This window comes from Globicephala melas, chromosome 19, assembly GCF_963455315.2.
Source record: "Globicephala melas chromosome 19, mGloMel1.2, whole genome shotgun sequence".
Lineage (NCBI taxonomy): Eukaryota > Metazoa > Chordata > Mammalia > Artiodactyla > Delphinidae > Globicephala > Globicephala melas.
Window position 1 is genome coordinate 49,702,502 of NC_083332.1, and position 19,287 is coordinate 49,721,788.

The 19,287-nt window shown below is 50.9% G+C and overlaps 2 protein-coding genes across 6 annotated transcripts in view; one reads left to right on the forward strand and one right to left on the reverse strand.

Annotated features, from left to right (window-relative positions):
* EXOSC6 (exosome component 6) overlaps positions 1–19,287 on the forward strand; it is a 100,586-nt gene that overhangs the window by 19,718 nt on the left and 61,581 nt on the right. The gene's annotated exons all lie outside the window — the stretch shown is intronic.
* Positions 81–14,849, reverse strand: CLEC18C (C-type lectin domain family 18 member C). Of its 4 annotated transcripts, XM_060289781.2 has the most exons (13): positions 14,722–14,849; positions 14,302–14,537; positions 13,591–13,682; positions 11,107–11,346; positions 4,794–4,891; positions 4,252–4,373; positions 3,967–4,074; positions 3,401–3,493; positions 2,904–3,010; positions 2,184–2,313; positions 1,722–1,818; positions 721–812; positions 81–264 (listed from the first exon to the last, which is right to left on the reverse strand). In XM_060289781.2, the coding sequence occupies exons 2-13, from the start codon at positions 14,438–14,440 to the stop codon at positions 227–229; spliced, it is 1,356 nt and encodes a 451-aa protein (XP_060145764.1). In that variant the 5' UTR covers positions 14,441–14,537; positions 14,722–14,849; the 3' UTR covers positions 81–226. The 4 variants fall into 4 exon arrangements, 3 of the variants coding, with proteins under 3 accessions (XP_060145764.1, XP_060145765.1, XP_030719233.1); XM_060289782.2 differs by lacking the exon at positions 11,107–11,346; XM_030863373.3 differs by lacking the exon at positions 14,722–14,849 and having other exon boundaries at positions 14,302–14,596.

Here is a 19,287-nt window from a genome sequence, read left to right on the forward strand (position 1 = left end):
AATCTTCCCACTCAAAAGCAGGCTGGGGGACCCCAGGCTCCCCTCCTCCTATACCGGGCTCTCCATCGGCCTCACTTGTACCCCCTGCCCCACTTCCTGCAAGGTCTGAGGCCTCTTTGGCTGTTGGGCCTGCAGTCCTAGCCCAACCCTTGTTCTAAACAGGTGGGCAGAAGGGCAGGTAGGGCTGTGCATCCAGGTGCTGGCAGGGGAGAGGCATGGGTGAGCCTCAGGGCCCTGGGTCCCACCGGGAAATGTGCTCCTGAGCTGGAAAGGAAGAGAACAGAACAAGGGTCAGTGACAGCCCAGGCGGTCCTGGGATGGGGACCCTGCTACACTAGGTCCAGAAATAGCCATGATCCCACTTGCAGCTCCAGATCCTTCTAGCAGGTGCTGCTGGGGGCTGATTCTGGGCTAGGTCTCACCTCTGTCCCCACCATAGTTCACTGTGCTCTAGGGAATCAGGGAACGCTGAAGAACCCGATGGGTCCCCATGTGGCAGCTTTAGTGACAGGAGGAAAGGGACCTTGGTGAAATCCCCAGCCAGGCTGTAGTTCTGGTCTTGCCCCTGCGTGGCTGAGCCCAGGCCAATCTCCCTCTCTGTGCTTCAGGGGCCTACAGGTCCAGCGAGGCCCTGAGCAGGATGGCCCTGTGTGCTCAGACACTCTAGACTGTTCATCTGGATATCCCCAGGGGACAGGGGAGCCGTGGGAAGGCCCTCACCAAACTGGCAGATGTAACGGTTTCGGGTTTTACAGCGCTGGTCGTTCCAATTGAAGGCGGCCGATGCCTGCAGTTCCACACAGTTGCCAAACCTGCCAAGATTGTCGAGTGCTCAGGGTGGAGGAATGAAATTATGAGTCCTTAAATCCTCCCCCACAGTGGGCCACCTGCACCTAGGGAGGTGCCTCTTGGGTGCCCCCTCCCACATATGGGGCTTCTGGGAGCCAGCCCCAAGCCCATGCCTGCACTTCACAGCACTGCAGCTCCTCTCTTCTCGGGGTGCAGTGGGGACAGCTCCACCCACCGCTGCAGCCCTCAGCCATGCCGGCCACTGCAGGTGGGGGCAGTGGGGTTGGAACAGACAGGCCCACATCTTTCCTCCCAGCAGGAGAAGGTATGCCTGGGGGCCCACCAAGCCGGCTTCCTCTAGGGATGGGCCAGTGGCCTGGGCATGGCTGCCATCAAGGAGGTCAAAGGAGAACTGGGCGGGGTATCTGGAGCCTTGGTGGCCACACAGCCTGACCACCTACCCCCTGCCCTGGGCATTCCTGGGCTTTGAAGACCAGGGCTGGGCCTCAGTGCAGGTGGGCCAGTGGGCAGATGTGTGCAGGAGTGGACGCAGGTGGGTGGCCAGCTAAGGAGGGCAGAATCAGTGTATTGATACAGGCAGAGGAGGCACGGTGTGGGGGAGGGATGGATAGATAATAGAGAGATGGAGAGACAGCTGGAGGGATGATGGGGACTGTGGATGGATGAAGCCTTCTTGGGTTCCCTCTCTTTTATTTGAGCCCCTGGAGGTCAGGGATGTACCTCATCTCAGCACTGGGCCCACAGCCAGCTGTGCCCAGACTTCCTGGCACCTGGGCACCAGGTAAGGCCCAGACCCTCAGGGCGCTCAGCCAAGCAGCAGGCAGGGTGGAGGTGGTTCAGCGGTGTCTGAAGGCTCGGCCAGCAGGCAGGTGAGAAGTGGGCACAGGGGAGGGAGGGCACCCCAGACTCACCCCTGGTTGTCAGGCTGCCCAAAGGCAAAACTGGTGAAGGACTGGTGCTCCCCGGTGGTCCAGCGGAAGGAGTCCTTAGCGGTCTTGTAGGTGAGCCCTGAGTCACAGCAGCCAAGGCTGGCCTCACACCCGAGATCCCTGCCCCGCTGGCAGCCCAGGCTCCCTGCGATGAGGGCCTGAGCCCAGAGCCTGCTGCCCAATGCCTGTCGACCCCCAGCCCTTAAGCCCCCTTCCCAGCACTTCCAGCCCCTCTGGTGGCTCTCCCTCCCTTCAGCTCTCTCTGAAAGGAGTCACCAGCTTGACTACTGGCCCCATTCTGGGCCCCAAGCCCTCACCACACCCTTACTGCCCGCTGGTAGGTGCTCTGGGTTTCCACGGCCCAGATTCCTGGAGCAGTGTGAGGCATCCCAGCCCCACGCTCACTGCATCCCTTCCCGCTCCACCAGTCAGCCAGGCACTCACCGATCCAGAAGTTCCTGGTCTCAAAGTCATTGTTGGTCACCTCGTTGGTGGTCTCCAGGCGGCCCAGGTAGAAGGCGAGGATGTCCTGCACTTTCTGGCTCTCAATCTGGGCTAGCACCCCGCCCTTTCCCTGTAACCCCCGCTCCGGGTCATTCTGGCCCCAGAGCTCAGGCCAGCCCTTCCTTTCCATCCTGCCACCCATCGTGGCCATGGATGTCCAATCTGTGTGCTGGCCGGGCTGTCATCAGCCCCCCAAAGCCTCCTGCCTCTTAGAGCAGAGTCCGCCTTCTCTTCTCTGCCCACAGCTCCTCTGTCAGGGTCCCACACTTGGAAGGGTTTTGTTTCACCTGCTCAGTGTCTTTAATACATTTGGATTGGTTGCCAACATTAATAAATTGAGAGCTCAGTGAAAATCTGCATTTCTGGTTCTCTTGAGAAATTCCAGGTCCTGGCCTCCCTGAACTTGCATTCCTGCCCGGCAGCCAGCAGCTCGAGCTGAGTCAAGGTGGCCCCTTAGATGGGGGTTGAGTGGGGCCTTGTCCCTGGGTCCCTCAGCTCATTAAGTGACCTCCTGGCTTCCATGGGCCTCTGAGTTGTAACCCCTGCTTTATACTAAAGATGAGAGTCAGGAGAAGTCAAAGGAATTCATCTCTTAGCCCAGGGTCCCTCTGTTAAGAACCCGGGGGGACGGTCCCTGGGAAGGCAGGGGCCAACCATTACCTGGCATTTCATCTTGGCTCCGTAATAGGTGTCTGCCTCTGAAGACACCATGAAGCAGTCTCCATCGATCCTCAGGTCACAGGTGTGGAAGGGAAAGTGCACCTTGGCTGGGAGGAGGGAAGCCTGATTTTGTGTGTGGGTGCCTCAGAATCATTACCCTTCCGGTCCTGCCAAGATGTTAAGCTCAAGGTACCCCTTCCTCTGGCCACCAAGCAGGAGAGGGGGTTGGGGTCAGTGGTGTGCTGGTAAATGTGTAACAACCAGCTCTCCCTCAAAAAAAAAAAAAAGTCTATGATTTTAGCATTGCCATTCCTGTGCTGGTGTAAAGACCCCCACCATGGCCAAGTTCAAGCTACCACTGTGACGTCACTGATCGGGGAATGGGGGAGAGGTGCGTACGATGGACTCCTGTGAGCTGGTCCGAGCCAGACCCAGCACCAGCTGAGGGGGTCCTGGGAGGGGCTCGTCTTGTCGGGGGGCTTTGCGGCAGGACTCACTGGCACACTGGGCTCCCCCATAGCCAACATCACAGACGCAGGAACACTCCTCTTCCCGGAACCGGCCATGCACGCACTGCACGCTGCACCGCACTGCCAGGATGGGGCAGGGGAGGGGACGGCACTCAGCTGGCAGCCACTGGGCCGCAGGCTGCCCCTCACAGGCCACGGATGTGCGCAGAATGGCCAACCACAACAAGAACAACCCCTGCGCCCCAGAGATGGAAACCATCTGGGCTCCCAACCGCTGCCACATTTGGCATCTTTGGTTTGATCTTGTAGAGAGAAGCAAATCGGGGTTTGGGAGTGGACCTGCTCATGGTCACAGAGCTGGGGGGTGGGGGACAGTGGGAAAGGAATCCACTTCTGGATCCTAATACTGTCCTCCTCCCACCATCCCAGGGCCTGAGGGGCCGATCTGATTTCACTTTGAATTCCCTGCACAGCGCAGGGTCTGGCAGACCGTCGGTGCTCAGTGAATGCTTATTGGATGAGGATAGGCTGTGTGAGGATCCCTCCCTGGGTCCCCCGGGTGGTCACAGTCCAGAACTCCAGGCGCCCCTCACCTTGGCAGTATCTGCCTGTGTAACCCGGGGGACAGTGGCAGTGGCAGGTGCTGAGGTTGAGATGTCCGTGGTTCCGGCAGCTCATGCGACATGGGTTCCTGGGGACCTCTGGTCGGATGAGATGGAAACGCTGTGAGGGCACCTCTCCCCGGCAGGCCAGGCAGGTGCCTCCCCGAGTGCTGAGGGCCAGGGCTTCTGGGACAGTCCCTCAGGATGCTGCCTGCCTCCTCCAGGATCACCAGATCAAGCCGCCCCTGCCAGAGGCAGGCAGGGTGGGGCACTTACCACACAGCCCCCCTGCGTGGTCCCAGGCTTTGAAGCAGCCCGAGACGCTGGCTGTGCAGAGCGAACACCAGGCGCCCTTCTTGTAGGGGACGATGGTCTTCCCGTTGACCTCCCAGTTGCCTCTGTGAGAGCAAGCAGCAGAGGCTAGAAGGACCTGGCTTTGGGCCTTGCTGCCTGCCCCACCAGCCCCTTCAGCTCTTTCCGGCCCAGCCAGGAAGGCAGGGAGCTGGGAGAGAGAGGGAGATTTCCTAGGAAAGAAAAGATGACCTCCAAACTAATACTGGGCAGATGCCCTGAACGCTGGGTGGTGCCTCCAGGAAGGGGCGTCTGAGAAGAAGCCACATTCTGCGTGGCCAGAATCTTGGGTGCTGCCCACTTCTGCACCCTCTCCCTTTCCTCCTTTTTCCCTCTCCCAGCAGGGGTGCAGACCAAGGGGTAAAGGCCTGTGGGTGGGTGGGTGAGTGTCTCACCCTGGGTGACAGCATCCCCTACCCCGCAGCCCAGCAGGGGATGGCAGGGCAGCTGCCATGGAGGAGGCTTACCCGGGAGAGTAGGCACAGACAAAGGCTTCCATCTCAGCCTGGGCCCCAGAGCAGGGATGCCGCCCACAACCCAGCTGGCTCGAGGTGGCCCACACGAGCTGCAGGAGACACAGTGGCTCAGAAACCCTCTCAGGGGTCCCCTGCACTCCTAGTCTGGGGACCAACAGCCTAGATGATGCTCCCCTGGGAAGGGTGGACACAGCTCTTGCCCCAGGCCAAGCAGATAAACAGTTTTGTCACCTCCCTGGGGACCCCAGGAGCAGTAGCTGTGCTGGGCAGGAATATAAGGATAGGTGGGAATAGTCTAGAAAGGCCTTCTGGGTCGGGAAGTGAGGGTCAGCAGATACCTGAAGGGAAGGGAGATTGTGGATAGTGGAGGAGAGTGGGAAAAGAGACTTGGACATCAAAGGCCTTGTGATGACTGAAAAAATGGCCACAACGCTTCACTTCTCCCTACAGCCCCCTCTTTATAAAATGTGGCTTTGCAGTTCTTTGCATCAACAGGAGGAATCTCTTTCCCACACCTTGAATCTGGCTGGCCCTGTGGCTTCTGTTGGCCAACAGGATGCAGGAGAAATGATATTGAACCATTTTAAACCTAGGCCTCAGGAGACCCTACAATTTCCGCTCATTCTCATAGAACTCTCATGCTCAGCCACCACGTGAACAAGGCTGCTGGAGGTTGAAGAACCTTATAGGGCAGAGATGAACCAGTTGAGGCCACTCTAGACAGCCAGCTCCCAGCCAACGCAGCAGCTGACTGCAGTTGCAGGAGTGGGCCCAGCGAAGACCAGAAGAAACTGTCAGCTGAGCCCAACCCAAACTGCCAAGCTGCAGAATCGTAAGATGCTATATTTGGGAGTAGTGCGTCATGCAGCAACAGCTAACAGATACAGATCTTTAATAGTATTCAAAACTAAGATTTAGAGTTTTAGAATCAGTGACAACCTGGAAATAGCACAAATGGTCAATACACAGGAATAGCCAAGCAAACTCTGGTAGCCACTAAAAATGACCAGCATGAGGCAGGGAGAAATGCACATGTAGTCATACCTATGTATCCAACAATTAGAGAATATGCATTCTTTTTAGGAGTGCGTGGAACTTTTGCAGACACTGACCCCTCAGTAAGCCACAAAGCAAGATTCAATAAACACTCAATAACCAACATCCTACAGGACACATTCTATGAATTCAATGCAATAGAATGTAAAGGAAATAATTTACTATTATTATTATTAATTAAATTTAAAAAAAAATTTTTTTTGGCTGCGTGGCTTATGGGATCTTAGTTCCCTGACCACGGACTGAACCCAGGTCCTGGCAGTGAAGGCATGAAGTCCTAACCACTGGACCACCAGGGAATTCCCAAGGAAATAATTTAGAAGTAAGTAAAGGAGAAAACATAGTTTGGAAATTTAAATATACACTTCAAAATCAAAGACAGCATCATAATGGAAAATAGGAAACTCATAGACCTAAGTGACAATGAAATCACTAAATTCCAAAACTTATGGGATGTAGCTAACAGAGTTTAGAGGGAAATTGATAGCTTTAAAAGGCATATACCAGAAAAGAAAAAGGAGTTAAAATTAATGAGTTAAGAAAGTAGATGAAAGAAAATAATAAAAACAAGGGCAGAAGGACTTCCCTGGTGGCGCAGTGGTTAAAAATCCTCCTGTCAATGCAGGGGACATGGGTTTGATCCCTGCTACGGGAAGATCCCACATGCTGCGGAGCAGCTAAGCCCATGTGCCACAACTACTGAGCCTGTGCCCTAGAGCCTGTGAGCCACAACTACTGAGCCCACGTGCCACAACTACGGAAGCCCATGCGCCACAACTACGGAAGCCCGTGCGCCTAGAGCCTGTGCTCCGCAACAAGAGAAGCCACTGCAGTGAGAAGCCCGCACACTGCAACGAAGAGTAGCCCCCACTCTCCTCAACTAGAGAAAGCCCGCGCACGGCAACGAGGACCCAACGCAGCCAAAAATAAATAAATTAATTTTTTTTAAAAAGAGCAGAAATTAATAAAAAGAAGAATAAAGTTGTGGATGGGTGGAAAAAAGAGAGAAGGAAAACAAACAAAAAACTGATTCGTTAGAATAGACAAACCTATGGGAAGACTGGTAAAGAACAAAAGAGAGAAGGCACAAATAAATACAATCGAGAATTTTAAAAGGACATACCTGCAGACACAGGAAACATTTAAAAAATCTGTTTAATTCTAGTTTAAAATCTCTGTTAAATGACAGTTAGCACCAACAAACTGGAAAATATAAAATGGATAGTTTCCTAGAAAACAGAACTTGGCAAAACTGTCTCAAGAAGAAATAGAAAATCTGAAATGATCTACGACCATTTCTAAAAGTTGAATCAGTAATTAAAAATCCATGGATACATACACATGCACACAAAACAAACAATCAAAAAATAGAACAAGGCCCAAATAGTTTTACAGAACAGTTACAGCAAATATCATAGAACCTATTCCAGGAAACAGAAAATGAGGCAAAACCTCCAACTCATTTTATGAGGTTAATATAAACCAGGTGAGGGCAGAACGAGAAAAGAAAATCAGAGGTCGATTGCACTATCAAATAGTATTTAGGAAACCAAATATAGCAATTAATTAAAAACAACAATAACACACACACACACACACACACACACACACACACACACCCTACATCGCTTTATTTCGCATCACATCATATACACAATGGAATACTACTCAGCCATAAAAGAGAATGAAATTTTGCCATTTGCAGCAACAAGGATGGACTTAGAGGGTATTATGCTAAGTGAAATAAGTCAGACAGAGAAAGACAAATACTGTATGATCTCACTTATATGTGAAATCTAAAAAATACAACAAACTAGTGAATATAACAAAAAAAAGAAGCAGGCTCACAGATATAGAGAACAAACTAGTGATTACCAGTGGGGAGAGGGAAGCGGGGAGGGCAGTATAAGGGTAGGGGAGTAAGAGCTACAAACTATTAGGTATAAAATAAACTACAAGGATACATTGTACAACATGGGGAATATGGCCGGTTTTTTTTTTTTTTGGCTGTTTGCGGGCCTCTCACTGTTGTGGCCTCTTCCGTTGTGGAGCACAGGCTCTGGACGCGTAGGCTCAGCGGCCATGGCTCACGGGCCCAGCCGCTCCATGGCATGTGGGATCTTCCTGGACCAGGGCACGAACCCGTGTGCCCTGCATCGGCAGGCGGACTCTCAACCACTGCGCCACCAGGGAAGCCCAAGGCCAGTATTTTATAATAACTATAAATGGAGTATAACCTTTAAAATTTGTGAATCACTCTATCGTGTACCTGTAGCTTATATAGTACTGTACAACAACTGTACTTCAATACAAATAAATAAATAAATATGAGTCATGAAACTGTGAGCTGATAATTGTTGAAGCTGGATGATAGGTAGATGGGGGTTCATTATATCACTTTGACTGCTTTGTATATATTTGAAATTTTCTATAATAAAATGTTTAAAATACGTGACCAGGAAGATGTAGTGTCATGTAACAGCTTTGTACACACACAAAAAAATTATTCATGTATTTCATCACTGTAAATAGTTAAGGAAAAACCTTATAATTATTTCAATAGATGCACAAAAGGCATTTGATAAAACACAAAACCTTTCCATGACTTTAAAAATCCTTAACAAACTTAGATTAGAAAGAAATGTCTGGGGCTTCCCTGGTGGCGCAGTGGTTGAGAGTCCGCCTGCCGATGCAGGGGACACGGGTTCGTGCTCTGGTCCAGGAAGATCCCACGTGCCGCGGAGCGGCTAGGCCTGTCTATAACCTGATAAAGGCTACTTATTAAATTCATATGAAAGAATCAGGAGAAAGAATCAAGAATAGCCAAGAAATTTTTGAATGATAATAATAACATGGGGGATTTTCCTGTCAAAACTTTTTATAAAGCCATAATAATTAAAGCACATATATGCAGGAGTAAACAAAAAAAGCAACAAAATAGAAGAGAGAACTCAGCAACAGACCCATGTGGATATGTGAGCTTGGTATATGGCTGAGGTGGCATTAGAGTCTGTGGGGGAAAGATTCAGTTCTTAATACAAGAAGTAAAAAAAAAAAAGATAAAATTGGGCTTCCCTGGTGGCGCAGTGGTTGAGAATCTGCCTGCCAATGCAGGGGACACGGTTTCAAGCCCTGGTCTAGGAGGATCCCACATGCCGCGGAGCAACTAGCCCCGTGAGCCACAGTTACTGAGCCTGCGCATCTGGAGCCTGTGCTCTGCAACAAGAGAGGCCGCGATAGTGAGAGGCCCGCGCACCGCGTTGAGGAGTGGCCCCCACTTGCCACAACTGGAGAGAGCCCTCGCACAGAAACGAAGAGCCAACACAGCCATAAATAGATAAATAAAATTTTTAAAAAGGCAAAATTCCTTTAAAATAAAAAGATAAAATTAACTCTAATATCACTAGATGGCTTAATGACTTCAATATGAAAAAAAGGAAAACATTTGAACTTTGGAAGAAAATACAGGAAGAATATCTAGCTGATGTCAGAGTTGAAAAGGATTTATTTCTTAAACATGATACAACAAATGGATGAACTATAATGAAAAACAAGAGAAAATTGATTACATTAATATTAAAATCTTCTGAAAGATTTATCTTATAAAAGATAACATAAAGAGAAAATACAAGCCATATATTAGAAAAAAAGTATCTGCAACCAATATGACCAACAAAAAGTACAAAGCATATAGCAAAGATGCTTACAAATTAATAAGGGAAAGATGAAATTAAAAGGCAATGAAAAGAACAGAAAAGAGGCTCAGTCCCACATGTAATCAGGGAAATGCAAATTAAAAACAGAATGAGGTAGCATTTCACAGCCTTGAGTTGGCAAAAATGAAGGAGCTGACAATACTCCTTAATGAATGGAGTAAGAATGGGGAGTGAGAACTGGTTTGTGGGCAGGAGTAGAGTTGGCGACATCACTTTGGCAATAGCTACTAAGGTTGTAGGTGCGTGCTCCGTCTGACCCAGCCATTCCCCTTCCAAGTGTGTCCTAGAAAAAGTCTGGACACATATGTACAAGAGGACGGGAACTAGAATTTGTGCATTTCGGTATGACTTGGGATAGTAAAAAAAAAAAACATGGAAGTAACCCAGATGCCTGTAAATTGCAGTTTATTCATAGTGAATCACACATGCATGCTCAGATCAACGGAAACAAATCTTACAAATGTGGTCTGAAGTGATAAACACAAATTGCAAAAGGAGACGTACAGAGAGAGCACTTAGGTAGGATTTAATAACACACAACCCACTTGCACAAGTAGAAAAGGTATCAAAACCCTTCCACGTGTAGTAAAGGTATTAAAACATGCTTGGGGAAATTCCCTGAGGGACCAGTGGTTAGGACTTGGTGCTTTTACTGCTGGGGCCCTGGTTCCATACATGGTCGGGGAACTACCCTCGGCCCCCCCTTAAAAAAAGAAAAGAAAAACAAGGAATTCCCTGGTGGTGCAGTGGTTAAGAATCTGCCTACCAATGCAGGGGACGTGGGTTTGATCCCTAGTCCGGGAGGATCCCACATGCCGCGCAGCAAATTAGCCCATGCACCGCAACTACTGAAGCCCACGCTCCTAGAGCCCGTGCTCCGTAACAACAGAAGCCACCGCAATGAGAAGCCCACGCAACTCAACGAAGAGCAGCCCTCGCTCGCCGCAGCTAGAGAAAGCCGGCACGCAGCAATGAGGACCCAACGCAGCCAAAAATAAATAAATTAATTAATTAATATAAAAAATGTTAGTGTCATGCAAAACAACAACAATAACAACCCTCTACCCTGCAAGTTGACACATAAAAGTAACCATTAAAAAAAAGAGAAAAACATGCTTGGGATTTTGCCTGTGTTTTCCAGTGCTGGATCCTAGTACATAAACGATGCCAGTTACAGAGAAGACATTCAACAAATTTTGTTGAGGGGGAAGAAAAGGAAACATGGGGTGTTTCACCTGGACTTCAGCAAGGTTACCTCGGGAGAGACAGAGGAAAGGGCAGAAGGAGGGCTTACGCTTAGTTTTGTTTTTTTAAGAGATGAGAAACAAATATAGTTAACATTTTCTAATGCTAGGTAGTGGATAAGAAGGAGTCCATTATTTGATTTAGCTTTGAAATATTTCATATTTAAAGCTGAAAAAAGTAAAACTAAACAAATGGGAGGAAAAGCAACCACCAATTTTAGGACAAACTGCAGACCTCTGAACTAGCCCAGCAGGGCAGGGGCCTCAGAGCCGGTACCCGGGGCTCACCTGAGTGTAGTGGGTGCAGGTGGCATTGGGGGCACACTCGGCCGCTGCCTGGCTGTACTGCTGCCCCTCTGAGAACCACAGGCCCACCACGTGGATGAAGGACGCCGAGCTCACGGGCAGCAGCTGCACATTCCAGCCCACTTGCGGGGTAGCCCGGGGGACAGAGGCTGGGCTTGGGGCTGGGGCGCCACAGAGGGCTGCCCTGGTCTGGGCCTGTTGGGCCAGGCTCTCGCTCCAGTCCTGGGGGAAAGGAGCGCAAACAGCAACATCAGCAGGGGACCCTGGCCCAGGCCATAGTGATCCAGCCCCCCCACCAGCACATCCAGAGGTGCTGGTCCTGCAGGGAAGAGACCCCAGCCCAAACAGGGGTGCTGCTTGGCGGCTTGAGTGCTCTGAGCTGCTTTCACCGCCTTCACTGGGGCCAGGGAAGGTCAGACAGGACCTGCAAGGGGCGCTCCAAGGTGGTGTTGGAAAAGCACCTGTCCTGTCTGGACCCCCCACCCAGAGCCCGGCTCCACCCAGGACTGACGGCTTCCGTCCTTCTGATCCAGTGGCGTGTACCCTCAGGCCCCGCCCACTAAGGGGGATGGGTGTTCCTGGGCGCGAGGTGCCAGCCCACGTGATAGGATGGGCCTCTGCCGTAATTTTTCCCGTCTGGTAATGGGAGCCCTGGATAGTGCCCAAGCCTTTCAAACTGGTTCTGTGTTAGGTAAAACTGACCCTGGCCATTGTCAGAAAGGCTCCCTCTTGGCTTCCCTTCTGTGATGCAAAAAGTCGCAGCAGCCATACCGCTGTGTCTTATTCCCTAAATCTGGTTTTGGAGTACACAGGGGCACCAGCTGGGAGTCAGGACCGGAGAGGGTGTAAAGGTCTCCAGGGCCTCAGCGCTTTGGTCTCAGCAAGCAGAGTTCTCTGGAGTGGGCCTAATCTGCTCTTCCCACCACGTACCAGCTGCCCTTTTCCCTACCCCCATCCAACAGCTCCCCGTCCTCTGAAACGGGGGGCTTAGCAACCAGGATGACATGTGTCACCCGATCGTCATGCCCTGGTCCAGCCCAGCCACCTCATTCCAGCTCTGTGACCTCCAGCAGTCTGCTAATCTCCATGAGACTCAACATACGCTTCTGTAAAATGGAATAATAGCTTCTGTAAAATGAAATAATAAGGTGGGTGTTCCCTGGTGACCTAGTGGTTAGGATTCTGGGCTTTCATTGCCATGGCCCAGGTTCAGTCCCTGGCCGGGGAACTGAGATCCTGCAAGCTGTGCCGTGTGGCCAAAAAACAAAACAAAACAAACAGATAATAAGGTACCCATAGGGTAAGATTGTGTGAAGATTAAATGGATGCAGAGAGAAAAGTGCTGCACTTAGGGCCTGACCTGCAGCAGCCCGGGCAGATGGTGGTTGTGATTTTACTGCTGACGGGAACTGGAGCTGGGAGCAGCGGGGACTGCGTGGGGCGCCTCAGCAGCCCGGACCACCCCCAAGGGCCTCAGCCTCCACTGGGGTGCCCAGGGCCAAAGCTGTGGGTGTGACAGAGGCTGAGTGGTGGGGCTCCAGTTGCATTTTTTATGAAATGCTGTTTTCTAAGACTTTGGCAACAGGACCATGGGAAGTGTAGAAGCTGACCGGAGCAGCCTCACACCGGGCACTAGGGCTGGGAGTGTGGGGATGAGAGCCAGGACCTGGGCCTGAGGAGGGGCAGAGCCGCCGCGAGCAGGGAAAGGGGGAGAGGCGACCCCCCTCCTGCCCACCCCACCCCCACCTCCTGGGAACCTGACCCTGGAGCTCTCAAGGTCGCCACTGCTGCGCCAGCCTCAGAGGAGTTTATGGGAAGCAGTCATGGGGAACCCTGCCTGCCCCACACTGCCCCTCCCTCGCTCCCTCGACTGTTACCATGGGAGGGCGCAGCTGGGGTCCCATACTACGGGGCAGTGTTTCTGGGCTCCAGGATGACACCTTCAACCCTGAAGCCCCGAGGGAGTGGTGGGAAACCCTATACCCCACTCCCTGGCCCCCAGTGAATGAGCTGGGAATTGGGGAGGGGGCCCCTCCTAGTCGCCTAGACAAACTGCTGAAGAAGCAGTGGATCTGGTCACACACAAGCCTCACCCCTCCCACCCCCAGCAGGATGCTTCTCCCTCCCTGACTAGCCTCCAGTCCTGCTGGGACTCTTTTGTGATGCTCCTGTTTCTTGGAGGAGGGGACCCCAGCTCTTTCCATGTCTTCTGGTCTCCGGGGCAACGGGAAGGGATGCAAGGAAAAGCCCAAGGGCTGCCTTTCTGGGGGAGGGGGAAGCAACGGCCCCCCTGCGCCCCCCCCCCCGACCCCGGCAGCCAGGCGTGGTCCCAGAGCGGGAAGTTGGCTGGCCGCTGCCCCACTCTGCCAGGTGAAAGGGCACCTGGCACTGGCATGGCCTCCTCAGTCCTCTTCAGGGTTGCCCCTCCAGGTGCCCCCTTGGCCAGCCCGGGTTGGGGGTACTCACCATTCTCTGCATGTTGGCTGCAGGGGGGTGGACCCGGCTGCGCAGGCGGTTGTGCAGGGAGAGGATCAGGAAGCTCTCCTTCTTGCTCAGGGCTGGGGCGGGAGACACGGTCAGGCTACCTGAGTGGTGGGACCTGGGCCCGGCCCCTGGCGATGGGGCGGGCGTCACCACGGCAAGACGAGAATGCAACCCTGCACTTATGGAACGAGTGATGGGACAGGACGATGGTGGGTGTGTATGGGAGGACCCGGGGCAGAGGCATGGGGGCATAGGGAGTTGTGGAGAATGCAGTGGGGCTGAGACAGAGAGACAGATGTAGGCGTAAAGGAGCCTTAGGCTGAGAGCTGGGGGTGGGGTGATAGAAGGGAATGGGGGCCTGGGGGCTAGGTGTGAAGAGGGGTCCAGTCCTGGGCTCGCAGTGGGCCCTCTGGCTGGGGCTCCTCTCAGCCACTGAGTCTCTTCTGGGGTCCCTGCTGCAGGCTTCCAGTGTTCTTCCTTCACCCCCAAGCCTGGGCCCACTCCCCTTCATCCTTCTGCCCCAGTCCCAGCCTCCTCCATCCATCTCCAGCCCCTGGACTGTTCGAGGGTGGCTCTTTAAATCACACCAGCCTGCCCAGGGCTCAGGCCTGGGAACTGGCTTCCAGAAGCCCCCTGGGACCCTCTGCAGAGCTCATAGCTCCTCCACTCTTTCCTCACCCCGCAGCCCCTTACCTCCAGGCACTGGAACCTGCTTCTCCTGTAGCTGGAGTGGGCGCACCTCTGCCCAGGTCATGCCAAGGAGAGCCAAGAGTACGGGCAGGAGGCCAGGCCGGTGGCCCCCCAGCCCAGGGGAGGGCTCCAGCCTCAACATGGGCCTGCTGGGTTCTCTGGGCTCTGCCCGGCTCAGCTGTCCAGCTCGCTTCCCAGACTGGATGGAGCTATTCACAATCTCTAAGAGTCAGGCTGGGCTGGCAGACAAAAGGGGGAGGCTGGTGAGTAATCGGTGAGTCCAAACAGCCTCCCTTCCTTGGCGCTGGCATGAAAGGAGACAGACAGCTCCAGTCCCGGGACTCCCTCCCTCCCTCCCTCCTCTGGCTGCTGGCCTGGTCAGCCCACCCGCCCGCCCGCCCGACAGCCAACCGACCAACCCACCGAGTGGTTCGCAGCGACCCCGTGGCCCCTGCTAATCATTGCAGGATTATCAGAGCCCTCGGGGAGCCCTCGGAGACCCTGCTGATTGGCCCGCAGACATTCCAGGGCTGCAGATTAACGAATAATGGCTGTGCCCACGCTGGAACAGTGTCCTCCAGGCCCATTGGCAGCTTCTCCTCCCAGCCCCAGGCCCAGGCAGGCTGCGGCCATGTGCCCTGCGGGCGGGCAAGAACTGGGCAAGACCCCAGGGGAGTTCTTTCCTTTCTTGGGAAGCCCCGTCCCAACCCCCAGCCATGAATTAAACATAGGCGGATGGTAACCGCACACCAGTCAAGCGCCACTGGTGGGTGGGGGCACTGGGGCAGTGGGTTTGTAGGGGAGTGGGCAGGGGCTGCCCCAGGGGGAGGAAATGGGTACCTTAGGACAGTCTGTCTGGGTCGTGTGCGGGGCTGGGTCCTAGCCCTGCTGCCCCCCCAGGCCCACCCACGTGACTGCAGGCTAGGAGAGGGCAAAAGTGAGAAGAGAGCACGTGATGCCCTTGGCTGACTCGAGTCCTGCTGGGAACAAGTCGGCCTCCGGACAAACAGGCAGCAGGGCAGCCAGTTGCCATGATGCTCCGGGGCCTGGCTGCAGCCAGCACAGTCCCACTGGAATAAGCTGAAGAAGATCTGCACCATGGCCCACATTTCCTAGAAAATAAAATTTGTCCCACAGGCCACAGCCAAATGCCCACATTCCCCTCAGGGCAGATCAGAGGTTATTCAGCCATCCCAAAGGACAGCCCTGAAAGCCAGGTACTTCTTCCTTCTGGAGTTTGAGTGACCCCTGACCCCTGGGCCAGCACTCTCTCAGAACCAGGTGTCAGTTCCCTGGAAGCTCTGCTGAGAGGCAAGTGGGCTTGGCTTTTGAGGGGGAAACACGGATGGAATGTGGATACCTTTGTGGATGTTGGGGAGTGGAGACAGGGCCAGGCACAAGGACCCCTAAGCCAGTCTGGGCTTGGGGATCCCCCTGTAATACCCAGGGCCTGAGGAGTTTCTTCTCCCTCAAACGCATGACCAGACAACCTCAAATTCACCCTGTCTGGGTCCCAGCAGTGCTTAATAAAACGGAGTTTACAAAGCAGCTTCCAATATGTGAATTCAGTTAATTGTTGCAATGACCCGGGGCAATAGAAGATGAGGAGCCCATGTTTTAGATGCGGAAGCTGGGCTCAGCGTGCCTGAGGGACTTGCCCCAGGTCACCCGGCAGGCACATGGTGCATCCCAGCTAATCCGGGGGCTCTGTCTTCACATTCATTCCCAGACCCTGGTGCAGATCTGCTTTAGTTCACATCACGGCCCTTTGAATTCAATTCCCACAGCCCTGCTCTGCACCAGGTAACAAAAGACCCAATTCCTCCTCCTGGGCTTTGAAGATAAATGTGGCTAGTTTTCCTGTAGTACAATGCTGGGCACATGACACAGGTGGGAGGAAAATATATTTTGGGGCCTGGGGTGGAACAACTTTTGAGCGGCCCTGGCTCACTGTAAGAGGAGGCCGGGGCGAGCCCGGCTTTCAGGAGCCAGAAGAGGAGAAGCTGAGCAGAGAAAATACCAGACCAGACATCTGAGGGCCTAGCTTCTATCTGAGGTGCTGTCTGTGACCCTGGAATTGTCACTTCCACCCTGGGTCTCAGTGTCCAATTGTGTAAAGCAGGGGTGACAATCTCTCTGGACTCCCTAACTAGGGCATTGCACTTTGGTGTATGTAATATTTCCTCCTGGGTCCAAACTTTTTACAGGAACCTGCTGAGTAGTTGTAGTGGGGTTTGAGAATGGGCATCCAATTTCTTGCAAGACAAATTTCCCCGATAAGCAACTTCTATTCTGATTTCTATCACCATAGGTTAGTTTTATTTGTTCTGAATTTCATATAAACAGACTCATAGAATATACACGCTTTGAGGCCTGGTCTCCTTTGCTCCATGAAATGTCTGTGAGATTCATCCATGTTGTTGTTTAGTATTAGTAGGTTGTTTTTGCTTTTGTCATTGTTGTTGCTCTAATTGATGGTAGTGTTTCATTGTATTTTCATTCTCCTACAGATGGTTATTTGGCTTGTTTTAAGCTTTTGTTTATTATGAATAAAGTTGCTATAAACATGATTGAACAATTTTAAATTTTCATTTAATAAACATGTATAAAAGAAAGAAAAGACAAAATTACCCAAATCCTGAAGGAAAGAGGGAACATCATCACAACTGATCCTACAGAAATCAGAAGGGTTGTAAGGGAATATTAAGAGCAACTTTATGTCAACAAAATAGACAACATAAGAACAATGGACAAATTCCTAGAAAGACAAATTATCAAAAGTGACTCAAGAAGAAATAGAAAATCTAAAAAAAAAAAGAAGAAGAAATAGAAAATCTAAGTAGATCTATCACAACTGAAGAAAGAAACTGAATGAAAAAGACTTCCCACAAAGAAAAGCTTAAGTGCAAATGGCTTCACTGGTGAATTCTGTCAATATTTAAGGGAGCAGTAATACCAAACATACATAAACATTTTCAGAAAGCAGAAGAGGAGGAGGATTTTCCAACTCATCTTACAAGATCAGTATTATCCTGCTACCAAAGCCAGACAAATATATCTCAAGAAAAGAAAACTATAGATCAATATCACTCATGAATACTGACACAAAAATCCTGTGAGGGACTTCCCTGTGGTTCAGTGGTTAAGAATGGTTAAGTGGTTAAGAATCCACCTTCCAATGCAAGGGACGTGGGTTTGATCCCTTGTCGGGGAGCTAAGATCCCACGTGCCGCAGGGCAACTAAGCCTGCATGCCACAACTACTGAGCCCGCATGCCACAACTAGAGAGAAGCCTGTGCACCACTACAAAAGATCACGTGTGCTGCAACTAAGACCCGATGCAGCCAAAAATAAATATTTAAACAAATAAGCAAAAAATAAATTTAAAGAAATCCTCAATGAAATATTATAAAAATGAATCTAGCACCATAAAAAATGATTAACACCATGACCAGGTAGGATTTATTCTAGGAATGCAAGGTTGGTTTAACATGTAAAAGTCAATGTAATGCACTGTATTAATAGAACAAAGGACAAAACCCATATGATCCTCTCAAAGACACAGAAAGAGCATTTGATAAAATCCCAAACCTATTCCATATGATGATTCTCAACAAACAGAAACAAATAGAAAGGAAATTCCTCATCCTGTTAAAGGGTCCCTGTTATGGACTAATACAATCTGCATCCCCCCAAATTCGTATGTTGAAATACTAATCCCAGTACCTCAGAATGTAACTACATTTGGATATAGTTTCTTTGGTTTTTTTTTTTTTTTTTCTGGTTTTTTTTTTTTTGCTGCATTGGGTCTTTGTTGCTGAGCACGGGCTTTCTCTAGTTGGGGCGAGTGGGGGCTTCTCTTGTTGTAGAGCACGGGCTCTAGGTGTGTGAGCTTCAGTAGTTGTGGCACGTGGGCTTAGTTGCTCTGCGGCATGTGGGATCTTCCTGGACCAAGAATCGAACCCATGACCCCTGCGTTGGCAGGCGGATTCTTAACCACTGCTCCATCAGGGAAGTCCTGGACATAAACCCGTGCTCTTATAAGAAGAGGAGGTTAGGATACACATACACACAGAGGGAAGACCATGTAAAGACACAGAAGATGGCCATCTGTAAGTCTAGGAGAGACCCTCAAAATAAACCAACCCTCTTGACACCTTGATCTTGGCTTTCTAGCCTCCAGAATGTGAGTAAATAAATTTCTGTCGTTTAAGCCACTCAGTCTGTGGTACCTTGTTATGGCAACCTAGCAAACACATACAGCCCCTATGGAAACCCTACAGCTAACATTGTACTTAGTGGTGAAAGACTAAATGCTTTCCCCACTAAGATCGGAAACAAGGCAAGGATGTCTACTCTCACCACTTCCATTCAACACTGTACTGCTGAATGTGCAATTAGTGCAATAAGGCAAGAAAAACAAATTAAAGTCATCTAGATTGGAAAGGAAGAAGTAAAACAGTCTTTATTTGCAAATGATATGATCCTGTATTTAGAAAATCCTAAGCAATGTTTTAAAAAAAAAAACCTACTAGAACAAAGGTCTCAGGATACAAAATAAATATATAAAAATCAAGTGTATTTGTGTAAACTAGCAATAAACAATCCAAAAATGAAATTGAGAAATATTTCCTTTCACAATGGCCTAAAAAAGCACAAGACCTAAGTGCATAAGGCTATAAAACATTGCTGAGAGAAATGGAAAAATATCTAAATAGATGGAGAGACATTTCATATTTATGGATTAGAAGACTCAATATTGTTAAGATGCCAGTTATTCCCAGATTCATCTACTGATTCAATGCAATTCCTATCAAAATCCCACAACCTTTTTTTTAAAAAAAATATTTATTTTTGGCTGCGTTGGGTCTTCATTGCTGCACGTGGGCTTTATCTAATTGTGGTGAGCTGGGGCTACTCTTTGTTGCAGTGCGTGGGCTTCTCATTGCGGTGGCTTCTCGTTGTGGAGCATGGGCTCTAGGCGCGCGG